Genomic DNA, 14,728 nt, shown 5'->3' with positions numbered 1-14,728 from the left:
CATTGCTATTCTCGAGTATAATGTGAATCTATTTAATATATATATATATATATAAGAAAAGGAATATTGATGTTTACGTTTGATTTGTTAACTAATAGGTTCCAAATAAATAATTATATTGAGAGCGACAAATTTAGCTCTCTATGTTTTTTTCCTCACACAAGAAAGACATATAAGATAATTGACCTAAATCTCCACATCAACAATATCTAAAATAAAGTCAAGTTGCCTTTTTCTTTTTATTTTGACAAAAAAAAATCACTTATTCTAACAAAACATCAATTTTATATATATAGAGATGAGTTTTTTTAATCCTTAAAGACAAGGTATTTTTGATAATAATTTTTTTTAATTTAATTATTTTTAATAAAGGGAAAAAAATTTAAGATAAAATTATGCTCAACGGAACCTCCTTATATTTATTGGAAAAAAACATTATTACACCCCATGTTAAAAATAAATTATTACACATCATGTTTTTTTTATAATTACAAGAAACGTAACAAATAAAATAACCCGAAAAAACTAATTATCCAAATTTAGAGATTTTGGATAACATCTTTTTGTTTAAATCCATTTCATCTAGCAATAACATTGAAATAACTTTTCAATACATCTTCCTCTTCAGGTCAAACTCTTTTTTGATTTTAAATTTTATTTTTATTGTGAAAATATTTAATTCTTAGAGTTTATGTTTTGATGAAATATAAAGATAGAGATCAAATTACATGTTATTTTTTTTATTATTAAAATAATATTATTTTTTTATTATTAATTGTTCATAAATAGAATAAGAATATAATCAAAAGACAATTATATATAAAAGGCAAGTAATGTTCTAATTATATAAAATTGAAATTAATTTATAAATCATTTAATATTATTATAATTAAGAAATATATTTTTTAGTGAAAATCAAGCAATACAAGGTCAATTCCTATTTACAATTTGGATAATTATTTTTAATATTTATAGTAACAAATTATTTTTAATAAAAGTCATTCGATAAATTTTTACATATATATTTAAAAATTAGATAAATTTTATTAATATTAATAAGAAATTTTATTTAAAATAATTATTTAAAAATGTAATGAACAAATATGATTATTTTCACCAATCAAAAAATTTTTCAAAATCCATAATTGTATATATGTTATAAGTTATTGGTTATAGATTCTATATTATAAATAACATAAGTCACTACCTAATTCTTTTTTTGAAAAAAAAAAAGCAAAATAGCAAGTGCAAGTACGTTTAATAATAAATAATAAAAGATGGTATGACATATTAACAAGTTATAATAAATGATGACATAATATGTGTAACATTCCGTCCCTTCGAATGTTAATTAAATTAGAACAATATTAGAAATTTGAGAAGAATTGTGATCATTGATGATATCTAAAAGCATAGGAGATTGAAGGAGAATGTGCAAAACAAAAATAATGTTTTAATAATAAAATAATGATAGAAGTTGAATAAATAAATAAAACATTAAAAAGTAATTTTAAAAATGTAAATTCGGTCAAAGTGAGGGAGTGAGATATTTATGGATTGAAGAATTTTTATCATAGAAAAATTTACATGTGTGAAATGTAATACATGTATTATATAATGACTAGTGTGGTAAGTAATTAAAATTGAAGAACTAAGGAAACAATGCCACATGAAGGTAACATGACCGGGACCGGCCACTTTATGGCCTTATAATGCATGCAAGGACAACAATTGCATGTAATCATTGTTGCATGCAGGTGGGGGAAGCATGTGGCCCCATGTAAAAATTAATTAATTAAATTAGATTTCAAAATCAGATTGGGAGGCCTTTTTGATTGGAGAATTCGCCATGCATGGAAAGCAAGAAGGGTGTTAAACTTAGGAGACTCCGCCCATTATAGCTCTTGGAATCTGTCATTCTTCCTTGCTTGAAACCCGACCATTCCCAAACAAATTTTCAAGAATTCTGAACTCCGAATATTACCATGTAGGTGGGGAAGAGGCTAAAACAAAAAAAAAAATTGATAAAGAAGGGAAAAGAGTTAAGTGTCTCCCCCATTTTGAAGTTCAAGTTAATGTAACTTTGGTTTTCCCAGCCGAGCTTATCAAACCATCTTTGAAGGATTATAGGCTCCACAATGGAATCTTGGGGTTGGGAAATTTGGTAAAGAGGTAAGAAATTATAAGTTTTAGACATTAGACTGAAAATTAATCAGTAAAAAGATTTCAAATTGTTTGCGGAAGCCATTGGTGCCTCGGGTTGAAAGCTTGCTGGAGATTGTGGTTAAGGTGGGGTTAAGCCATAAAGGTAAGAGGCTTGGGCTTTATTTATTAAATATTTACTATATTTTGCTGCTAGTTGGAAAAGAATTTTTAGACGAGTTTGAGATTAACGGATTGTAATATAATAATTATTGTAGGGAAACTGGGAAAGAAAAAGATGAGCTTGCTGGAAATTTGAATTTAATGTCTTGAATTAGAGGTCTAGGGTGGAGTTATTGGGTTCTTGGATGTAAGGAAAATGAATATAGTTAAGTGGTGTGTAATTTCAATGTTCAAATGCTAGTTAAAAGCTAGCAAGAAATGGTTGCTTATTGATTGATAAATGAGCTGGTAGTTGCCTTAGGTGGTGATTTTTGAATTTGGTTTTAAATGTTGGGATTAAATGCGGTTTAAATAATGGTTTGGTTTGCTGTAAGTATGACATAAATATTGGATTTGATGCTAGCTAGGTAAGGCAATGATGAGTTTAATTCTAGTTGATTGCTTAGTTTAACCATGGAGTTTGATTAATTGAATTAATATGTTTTGATTTAAAGGAGTAATGAAGGAAAGTGTTGTAAAAAAAAAATTCTACTAGCATCATGGTCGAATATCAAGGACAAGTTGGTAGAAATTTGAAGAAAATAAATTGAAATTGGAGTTCGGTTGCTATAATGCTTACTGTACAAACTATGTAATAGTTTAGTACTAAGCCTAGTATTGAGAAATGTCCTTGTGCATGCCACTAGTGAACAATTGAGTTGGAACCTCGGTTGTTGGAAGAAATCAACAAGGCCTGGGTGATGATAATGGATTGAATTATGCTACGTCTCTTGACAGAAATAGAACAAGCTTAAGCTATGGAAAGTTGGTATAATTTGTGAGAATCCCCACCAAAGAAGTGAGTAGGCAATTCCTTTTTGAAGTATTTATTGAATGGTGAATATGGTATATTTCATATGCTAGATGTGCCCATTGTTTAGATATTATTCAATTACATTGAGTTTCGATGTTTATATTTGGATTGCAATTGGGTTGCATGAGCTGTTAGTGATCAGGAATGATTATTAAGCTCGTTTTATACTTGTTGTTTTTGTGGGTGTATCAAAACTATTAAGTTGTTTACAAAATGGAAAACAAGCCTTTGAAACATGATGAGATTTTATACTCTATTTTGAAGAATTCAAAATTGTGTGTATTACACTTCCATATAAAGGCCCTAGAGTGGTCATTAATGAGTTTTCTAATCTATTTTGGTGGCAATTTTCATGATGCTTAAGTAAAATATTTTAACTTTGCCATGCTCATTGATTTTCGTAAGTGAAATTGCTATTTAATGTTCACTGATTTTATGATGAACTTGTTTATATATCGCTTACGGCATTCATGATTTAAACATGCATACGTGCCTTTTGAGCTTATGATTGAATTGATTATATGCAATTGAAATTCCATTGGTTTATTTTTTTGAGTAAACCTTACGGGTATAGGTCCTGTTACTACACCAAATTTGCATAGTCTTTGTGCACAAAGCAGTGATTATTGATAATTGATAATAAAGGGGGACTTGGAGCCTCGACTCATATTCGGTGGCATAGGGAGTTCCCACAAGTAGATAAAGGGGGACCTGCAACTTCAACTCATATTCAATGGCATGGGGAGTTCCCACGAGTAGGTAAAGGGGGACTTGAAGTCGTGACTTATATTTGGTGGCGTAAAAAGTTCCCATGAGTAAGTGTTAATGTTATTAATATCAGAGAGAAAGACTACAGGTTATATTATACCTACCCAAGGATACCCTATTCGATACGTTTTTATTAATTGAGCATGGCATTACTATTATATTTATTTGAGATAACCGTAGCTTTCATATATCAGTATACATGACATTCGGGAAATTAAATTGTTTATAATTGCCATGGTTAATCGATTTTATCAAGCATGAGATTTTTATGCTGAAAAAGTAATTAAAATTTTTGAGATTTAAATTTAAGCATCATATATTGATTTGCACATAATCTATTAACTCAATGCATAATTTATCTTGTCATACATAAATATTATTATGCTTTTGTTAAAAGCTCTACCTTAATGCTTGTTTCCTTTCCTGTCTACTCACTGAGTATGAAAGGCTCACCCCAACTAATAAATATGGCAAATAAGTAAAGTTTGGGGAGCAATCGTGGTGAGAGGACTTCAGCTCACTACGTAGATAATTGGTGTCTCATAGCCCTACCCTTATGTCACTCTATTCACTAGATGTCGAGTTGTCTATTGTTTAAAAAGAGATGTTGTATTTTAAAACTATTTTGGGTTGAGGCCTTAGATATTGTTTAAATAAATTTAAAGTTTTGTTTTATAAAACGTGTTGTGTAAATACTTGGAATTTACTTTTATGAAATCCTATGGTGATGAAGTATTACAAATCGTTACATTGGCATGTATCATTGTTAATGTGATGGATGATATAAAGGAAAGAAAATTACTAGGTAAGACAAAATATTTAGAAGGCTTGTTGAGTCACGTGAGCTAGCCTACATGACTTGTGTAATGGTAACGACCGCAAGTAAGGGTCGTTGCAATATATTTATGTGATATAATGACATAGTCATATCACATTTTTTATTTTTCACAGCACCACCATGTCAACATTGTATAGACATAAAATGATCATGGACATTTTTATTAATACTAATTGGTTAACCATTAGGTAGTGTTTGGCGTAAAGGAAATGGAAACGCATTTCCTGTAATGTGCCCAATTATATTACATTATATTATTTGTTTTGCAACAAATAACTATAATATAAGATTGCAATATAATCACATTACAACCAATAGATGTAATGTGATTGCAATTCAAAACCAATGCAATCAGATTACATTGCACTTTGCAATGTTATTAAATATATTTTTACCCTTTAAATTTGTTACTTTTTTAAAAATATTTGTAATCTTATAATTTAGTTTTTTTTATACAAATTTCAAGATATGTCTCTTTATTACTCTCAATAACCATTCTCTGCTGATGATAGATGGTGACTATAAACAAAATTTATATTATCATTTAAAGGAAAAAAATTAAAACAAAATATATTATATAGGAATTATATTAACAAAAGAAAAACTAATATATATAAGATTATAATAAAAAATAAAAATAAAATATATGATATTAAAAATATATTTAAGATATGATATTATATAAAAATTAATAATAAAAAACACAAATATATTAAACTTACATTTTAATAAATAAAAGTAATTTTGAAAATTGATATTACATTTTCAACAAAGTATTTGTACACCAAACGCTACAATGTTATCTTCTCTGTATTTTAATCATTACTTTACTTATATATCAAATACCATAATATTATTTTTCTTATAATCATATTATTTACAATTACATTGTTTACAATCACATTACATTATAAGGTATCAAATACTATTTTAATTACACGAGTTTATTTGACTTAAAATAAAATATATGAACTTAATTAAATATAATAAAAAAATAAAAATTTATTTAAATTTTTTTTAAATAATTTAAAAATATTTTTTAACGTTAAATTTAAATAATATATTTATATTCACTCAAGATCAATCAAGGCCTGGAATGCACAGCCCAAAGCACTAGGCTCACTTAACTTCACTCAGTCCATCATAGCCCGTTAAAATGAGGATGACATAATTATGGGCTTATGTCTGCATCCTCTTTTCATCTATACTAATTAAGACTTAAGTCCTTTATATATAGTTCCTAAAAACACCTCAGTTCAACATTTAGAAACAACGACTAAAGCAATCTAATGACTTTTAGTAAGAGTGAGCATTCAGTTAAATAGGTTAATTCGATTAAAATATACCATTAATCTATTTAACTGATTTTTTTGAAAAAATTAACCGACTGATTTAATTATTTTAACTGACTTTAATTGATTAAATCAATTTTAACTGATTTAGCTGAATTTTTTCATCAATTTTTTCAATATTTAATTTATTTAATAAATTTGTTGATATTAAACTAATCACAGTTGCCAATCACAAGAACATATAAATTAACTAATATATATACTAATATAGTATATTGTTTATTTAATTAATATATTAATAACTATACTATATAGTATACTTATTATACTCTATATTGACTAATTAGTGTATTAATAAGTACACTATATATGTATGGTGCATTAAGATATATACTATGTATAGTGTATTAATATATTACTACATATAGTTAGTATATACTTATATAGTATATAAGTATACTAAGAAGTCATATAATATATATACTATAGAATAGTATATTGTTATATATAATACTAAATTGTTATTGACTATTTAGCATATTCATAAGTATACTATATAATATATAATATATTATAGTTAATTATTAATATAAGTTATATTACTATAGGATACTAATATTAATACAAGTTACCTTGGTAATATAAGTTATACTTTAGGAACATTAATATATTAATAAATATAGTATATTAATACGTTACAATATTAAATTTTTAATATTGGTTACATTACTACAGTACACTTATATTAATAATTTAATATAACTTACTATATTAATATAAGTTATACTATATTACTATAGTCTATATAATTTATAAAAAAATAAGTTACTATAGTCTATGTAATATAGATTATATATTGTATATTAATAAATATATTATATATCATATAATATATTAATAAATATAAAAATGAGTTAATATAATAAGTTATGTTAACAACTTTAGCTTAGGCTGTAGTTTTCATTATATTTTGCATTAACTTTACATTAATTTTTGTATGGTTATATTCATATAAATATTCAACAATATTATTGTCTAAATAAAATGCAGTTTATTTTTTATTTTTTACAATTAAATCTAAGTCATTATTCATATATAAGTATAGAAAAAATATGTAAGTTAATACATGTAAGAAAATCCCTTTTCATGATTATATCTAGCCTTTCATTTATAAGTATATATGTATGTATATATATAATTAGTGTGAGTGCATACATGTAATAAAAGTCCTTTCAATATACTTATTTCAAAATCAATTAATTCGATTAACCAACTCTAAAATTTTTTAATCAAATCGAACTGACAAAATAGATTTAACTGAAATTTTTGATCGATTTATCCTAATTAATCGAATTAACTGAAATCAAATTTATTTGTTAAATTGATTAACTAAATTCTAATCTAATTTTGCTCACCCTTTAACTTTTAGGTCATTTTTTTGATAGCTTTAAGACTAAAAGGGAGAGTGGCCTTTGTCACCAAATTAAAGCCTTAAGACATCACATAGCGCCAACACTATCTTATAAATTAAATTAATGAGGATTTGAGTCCCGCTTCGCCATTGCTGACATTAATCCCAGAAAAAGAGAAAGGAAAGGTGCAGCGAGGAGAGGTGGCTGGCGTTGAGAAAAGCTGTGGGTGAGACTTGAGAGGTAACGATGGTATTGGATTTTTATAACAAGAAACTAAAGCATTGCATTTATCACGTCATTGATTGCAAGCACAGAGGATCTGGGTAATGTGCACACAATTCAATGCTTGTGCGGGAAAGGGATAGCTCACCCCTTACCCCGTTCCAACAGGAATTTCTACTTTATATGCTGTCAACCGAGTATTATTGAACAGTCCCCCAACACAAATTTAATATCTCACTAGCTAATATATCCAGATGCAACCTGTATAACCACCATATGCACTGCATGACTTAGGTAGTATTGGAGTGTCAAGTTTGTGACTCTCTCTTTTTTATTTTTTCTAATAACATCCAAATTTACTCTAATTATTATCACGAAAAATATTTTTACACGAAATATTCTTTTATCATTAATTTTTTATTATTTGTAAGAACATTCGTATTCATTACTTAAGATTTCATTTGATTAATATCTTTATTTTTTACTTTTTGTTATCTATTTAAAATAAAAAAAATATTAACAAATTGAGATTAAATTTAGAAAAAATTATGAGGAATAACTTTCATTTCAAAAATAATCATCAAAATAAATTTAATTGATTATGGCTATATTTAGTCATACTTAACAAAAATACTCTTAAAACTATTTCAAATAAATTAAACTATTCATTACAATTTTTATCCGTATGTGCTTCTGATTTCTTTCTCTCACCATCTCACCCTTTCTAATTTTATCAATTTTTCTTTTGAGCATTCGTCTGTTATGCTCTCGATTTCTCTCTTTCAAGACATCAAACGATGGTTTTAATGTGTTTGGGATAGATGGTTATTTAAAAAATTTGATATTTAAGTATTTTGTTTGAAACTAAAATAGTAGAAATAAATACAAATGTTTGAAATAACTTTTAATTGTATCAATTCAGGACTTAAACATCAATAAACTCAATATTTTGAAAATTTATAAATCTTAGTATTTCAAAGCAATTTTTTTATTTTTAATCGAGAAAGGTGTTTCAGATAAAAAAATATATATTTGATTTATGAAAACATGTTAAAAGACTTTAATCAATTTCAAATTATCAAAAAATAAAAATAAAAAGAAATGAAGAGAGTTGAGAGGTTTTGAAGTTTTAGTTTAAAAGTAACAATAATATTTTAAGCATTAAAGTGTAACAAAATTTTTTTAAACATGACGTGGAATAATAACAATATTTTAGGCAAGAAAGTGTAATAAAATTTTTTTAAACATGATGTGTAATAATAATATTTTTTAATATGGTGTGTAACAATAATATTTTTTCAACATGAAGTGTAACATCATATAATGGCATGTAACATGTCAACATGGTTAAAAACATTTAAAATTATAAAAAGGGTTATTTTCAAAAATGTATTATCTTTAAGGATTATTTTTTAAAATACCTCTTAAATTTATTCTTGTAACTATTTTCCAAGATATTATACTGACCTTACACATGCATGTGACACGTATCTTTGTCTATAATAAACCAGCAAAGAATTTGACAATTATTATAGAATTGAAGGATGATGTTATAATTAAATGGTACCCACATATCAGTTGTACAGACCATGTTGCAATCTGCAGCTATCATAAATTAATATATAGAGATAAAATTTGAAACTTAATGGTGTAATAATCTGACAGAAAAAAAGGGCCATATGATCTGTTACAAAAGCTGTGTTGGCTGATTGGAGAGGAGACTGGAAAACAGGTGGGCAAAAATTTAAAGAACTGATATAAGTGAATGCCAATAGGGTGAAAGTGAGCAAATTAAATTCTGTTGTCAAGGATATGTTAATTTCTCTTATTTTCATGGACAACCCCTTCATTGCCTGCAAGCATCAAGTACTTGTCTCTCCTTGTAAGGGTAGTACACTCAAATCCCAGAGCATCAGCCAGCGTTCTCTGAATATAATTTGCCACTTCAAAGCTAGACCTGCCCCCTGCACATGTAAACTCTTGGGGCACCTTCCCAAGGATTTGAACGTGGTAGCTAGGTCTGGGGTTCATCAGAAAGAAGATAGGGTCCAACCATTTTAACCCACTTGCAGTTGTCCCGTAAAACATGCTTACATGCGCGTTTATGGCCACTGGAACTATCTCATCGGCTAGTTCAGCAAACAGTGAGCTAAACCTTAACAAGTAAGGCTCTCTGCATGTGGTTCCTTCCGGACACACTACCAAATCACCTTCACTGAGCAATTTTTGCATGGTTTCTCCATCTTGTTTCCTGTCCCTTGTCAACCTAACTGTTTTGATGGGAGCTATCAGTTCAGACATTTTGCTTAGACTATAAGTAACTGCAGTCAAAGGCTTGCACAATGCTGTGCTAAGGAAAACTGGGTCCAAAAGAGTTCTATGGGTACAAACATAAAGAACCCCTTTTTTATGTTGTGAATTTGATGAAGGGAAGCACCCTTGGAATCGCAGCTGTACACCACTCAGAGTACCGCAGATAACAGCTAGCTTGTAAGGCAGGCAGATACCAACGAAAATCCTAAGAATGGAAAGAAGTATTCCAAATGGAAGCCACAGGAACATTGAAAGAGTTGCAAATGGAGTTGGCAAGAAAGCTAGCCTCCCATCATGAAATATAAGAGGCTTCGGGTACTTGTCCCTTGGCATTAAACTGCATAGATTGCTTTTGCCATCTTCCTTGTTAACCACATAGGCTTCCTGTCGTGATCACAAAATTGAATGCAAACGCACTCATCAGTAGACAACTTTTGTTAAGTCTTTCAACTTTTACACAAGAAAGGAATTTGCACATGTCAAAGTCTACATGAACCTATGTCTTGGAAAAGAGGAAATTCTTTTAGGGGGTATCATTTACTTTGCCATTGAGTAGAGACCATACAAGAAAATTCAAAAGGTTTTTCCTTTTTTGAGAAAATAATCTAGGATGTTTCAATACAATTTCATAAACCAAATTCTTAAAGAAAGGTCTTGAGGTGGGGTTGACTCTGTCCTAGGTAGGTCTAATGTTAAATAATTAGCTACCCAAAATTGGAACAATTGCACAGTTTGATGTATTTTCCCAATATATATAATGACCATTATTCTATGCATATCGTTCATTTATTGTTTTTCTTTTTTCAAATAATTTGAATTTTAAGTAAAACGTTGAAGTAATAAGCATACCTTGCAAAGGGAGATAAAGTAATGGTCAGGGAGGCTTGAACTTCCGAGGCCAACATCAGGCTTTTTATCTCCGAAGTGTTCCTTTAGAGCTTTATGCTTTACAAGCAACCCGGAGCTGGACAACAAACCTGTGAATCGGTTCCCAACAGTGTGCAATTCAGTGCCTACAACACCATTAGCACTCATGTATTCCTGGAGAAATCCTTCCACCATTACTCTAGGTATACTTGTAAAGACAACCCTTGAACTTGTTTTAGACCAAACTTCATAGACTTGGAGATTTAGATTCTCGAGATAAAACTTTGGCAAAACAGCCCTGCCAACACTCTCAATGTCCTTCTTCCTTAGACCACAAAAGGAAATAAAAATCATAACCCTCAACTTGAGCTCAGAGTCCAATACCCACAAAAAGGAGCATGATAAAAGCAACAGAAAGGCTCTCACAATGCTACCACCTTCAAAAGCAACTAGCATAAAGTAAGGAAAAAAGGTGTCTGATCTTAACAAGACTCCATGGATATCACAGACCAATGTATCAAACATTCTACTGTTGCCTACATCACACTTGGTAACACTAGGGAACAAAGAAGCAGCTGGTTGCTGTGCTGTTGACCTAAGAGTTTGGTTCCTTAGAAAGAACCCGTAGTTTCTCATCTTCCTTGCAGCTCTATAACATGAGTTGGCCAGCAGCTGGTACAAGACCCAGTCTGCAAGCTTCAGAAATACCACAGGGAAAACCATGGCTAATTTTCTGCCTGAGGGGCCAATGATATTTTTCACCAAGGAAACTAGAAACAGCTCAGAGAGAGAAAGAGATGGCAAAAGAAACAGAGGCTTTGTCTAGAAGAGGAAGAAAGTAGGAAGGGTTTGTGTATGGAAGTGGAAGGAAAACAGAGAATATTTATAGGAGTCATTAAAGGGGGGTACTGAACATGGGAGAAGTTGACCACAGCGCATTTGGTTAGCCACACCGCCAGCATTGATTGCTCAATCAATCTTCTCCTGATCTTTGCCCTTCTTCTTTTAACCTTTTAAAAATTATATTAATTTTACATTGATCTGTGTTGAGTTCCATGCACTTGCTTCTATTTCTGCATTAGCAGCAGCCTCATTTTCCTCGGCTAAATAGTTAGGTTGGATTCTTGGTGACCGTCTTTCCAAGCTTTGGGTGTTTTTTGTTTGAAAATTTGATCTCTCTCTCCAACTAGTAGTCCTATTTTTATATTGGAATGTGTGCTTATACCATCAGCTTGGGCATGAAAAACTGGAGAACTTCGGTGGATTTGAATTTTCAAATGTATTCTTTTCCTCCACATGAACCAATCCCAAGTTAGATGGCCTGCATCATCTGATCGATGGACCTTTTTCAAGATTGTTTACAGGTCAAAATATTATCAGAAAATTACAACCACTTTTTGCCATTGACTTTCCTTTAGGTATAATAAACCTCTTGATGACCCTGTTCTGTGTGATTTTCTCTTTCTTTTTTTTTAATAAAATATTATTAGTTATTACACATAGATAGATGGATATATTAGTTAACAAGTTCGTCGTGGCCATTAATTCTTCTCCCTGGATATTAAAGAGTTCATTTGATTGCTCATCACGTGAGATGAGTGGAAATAAAATTGTTGAATGTAATTGATTCTTAGAAGCTTAACTGGTTGTTGAGATCTAAACACAATTTCAACCAAAAATTTATGACTATTTCTCCAATTACCAAGACGTTTCCTCTAGCCAGCTGCTATGGGCAGCCTGTTAGGCAAGGGCAGTGTGAAATAGCCACCAACTGTTTCAAGGATTGATACATTCAATCTATCCTTTATAGAAGAGGAAATTCTTTGACTTTTCTTTCTTCTTTTTTTTTTGGTTCTTTTTGGCTAGTTTCGTTAGCATGTTCAGATCATGCAATTCTCAATCGTTAACAGGTTGGTGAACTTTCAATCATTTAATATTGAATTTAATGGATGTACTCCAGGGGTTCATGACCTACCTTGGCGCATCATATATATCTAATAAGGGTAAAAAAACAAGTTGGAGAAGTGGATACATAAGCAACAACATCGTAGAATAGAAATGAATGGAAACATAGAATTCTTAGCCAATGTATTTGATTTAATTCCTTTGCTTGTTGGCAATGATCGTCAGAGAATCCATTAATTACTTGGCAAATTGTTTGAACTTAATTTGTTGGGATTAAGCGTTATGATCACGCAATTCTCGTTAATTATGGAGTTGGTAAATCTTTCAATCATTTGATGTGGATGTTTCGATATAAATCATGCATGTTGAGTGCATGAAAACATAGGGAGATTCTGGAATTTGTGGCGCCACAAGTGTGTTTCTTTTCTGGTCATGGAGAACATGAGACAAGCAAAAGCCACGAAGCATTCGTGGGTTTGAATAGTACCTTTATATATAACCCACCTAATATTGAAAATATGTCTCAAGAAAGCGTAGGGGAATGTTATGTGCATGTATTATTCATACACACCACGCTTGAAAACTGCTACAAGATTAAGCCTGAGCATTATCCATTGATTGTGTGCTTATCCGATAAGCTCAATAAAATTATTGACGTAACAAAAAAAACTTGAGGCTTTTATTTCAATTAATAATTTTAATTATCTTTTACAAAATTATTAGACCAGATAGATTAGTTAAAAGCCTTATATTATTTCAACGTATTTCTCATTCTAATACGTTCAATTGAACTCTTAACCAATTATTTATATTCAATCATATGAAATCCTTAAATAGATTAAATTGACCAATTGAAATGGTCATAAGTGGAAAATTTTTCACTAATTTTATTACAAGAGCAAAGTCACACATACCAACTAATTATGAAGATATAAGTGAAATCTTTTCGGCAATATAAGAGGCTATTGAATACAACTCATAGTATGAGAGTTTATACAAATACAATAAAAAAAGAGCTTATTTAGAAAAAAATTCAAAGATTTATTTAATAGTTTAACCACCTTGAGATATATATATCTCGAAAAGTATTTGTTTTTGTTTATAACTGTTAATGTTATTTTGAAGAAAGAAAAAAAGTAAGGCGAAATTTGGGTACAATTCTAAAGTTAAATCATATACAGTACTTACTCTTGTAAAAAAAAATGATTTCAAGAAAACTATGAAGAAAAATGTCGGGGGATTGCAGATTCGGGCTTTGGGCAGCCCACCATGATCTTCTTATTAGGCCACCACATAATGCCCCATTACATGCATATGTATTCCAGAACCTTATAAAGCCTCTCATTACCTTTCTATTCCTAGAAAAAAAAAAATTGAATTCAGTATTTTTTTTTGAATAATAAAATATATTTTAACTTTAGGGAGAGTTATTTGGCACCATACAATATTTAATATGGCTTTATTCCAATTGCTGGGAAGGGATGCTGAAATAAAGTAAAAGTCCATGTTTCAGCTAAATGGATGGTTTATATTATATATACTCCATTGACCCATGCCCCACTTTGTTTTTACTTTTGAAAACCAAAACCACAAAAGGGGAAGGGGAGAATCTCAATTGCAAACATTTGATTTAAATTTTTTATGAAGGATTAAAAAAAATAGATCCAATAATTTCGAATGAAAAAACCAATAAAAGTCATTTACGTTTGATTTATAATTGTATGAACTTTGGAGGAATATAAAATGGAAAAAAAAAAAAGAAAAGAAAATGTTACTATGAAGAAAGGAAATAAAATTTTAACTTCCATATATAATAAGGAGCTATATAATTTCAATTTTATTTATGAAACTTTGATATTTATGTTGATGTCACCTTTTGAGCCATTTGATTGCATTGATTTAATTTAATTTTATTTTTTTTAGAAAAAAATGG

The 14,728-nt window shown here is 29.5% G+C and overlaps 1 protein-coding gene across 1 annotated transcript; it reads right to left on the bottom strand.

The window, feature by feature from the left end:
* Positions 1-9,248: 9,248 nt before the first annotated feature.
* GPAT1 (glycerol-3-phosphate acyltransferase 1) lies at positions 9,249-11,761 on the bottom strand. Its single transcript, XM_021418445.1, has 2 exons — positions 10,873-11,761; positions 9,249-10,407 (listed from the first exon to the last, which is right to left on the bottom strand). Exons 1-2 carry the CDS (start codon positions 11,611-11,613, stop codon positions 9,526-9,528), a joined length of 1,623 nt encoding a protein of 540 aa, XP_021274120.1. The 5' UTR covers positions 11,614-11,761; the 3' UTR covers positions 9,249-9,525.
* Between the last annotated feature and the right edge of the window lie 2,967 nt (positions 11,762-14,728).

Source organism: Theobroma umbraticum, unplaced genomic scaffold, assembly GCF_002168275.2.
Source record: "Theobroma umbraticum cultivar Fairchild unplaced genomic scaffold, ASM216827v3 scaffold_44.0, whole genome shotgun sequence".
In the NCBI taxonomy this organism is placed as follows: Eukaryota; Viridiplantae; Streptophyta; class Magnoliopsida; order Malvales; family Malvaceae; genus Theobroma; species Theobroma umbraticum.
This window is presented reverse-complemented; position numbering and strand designations above follow the sequence as displayed.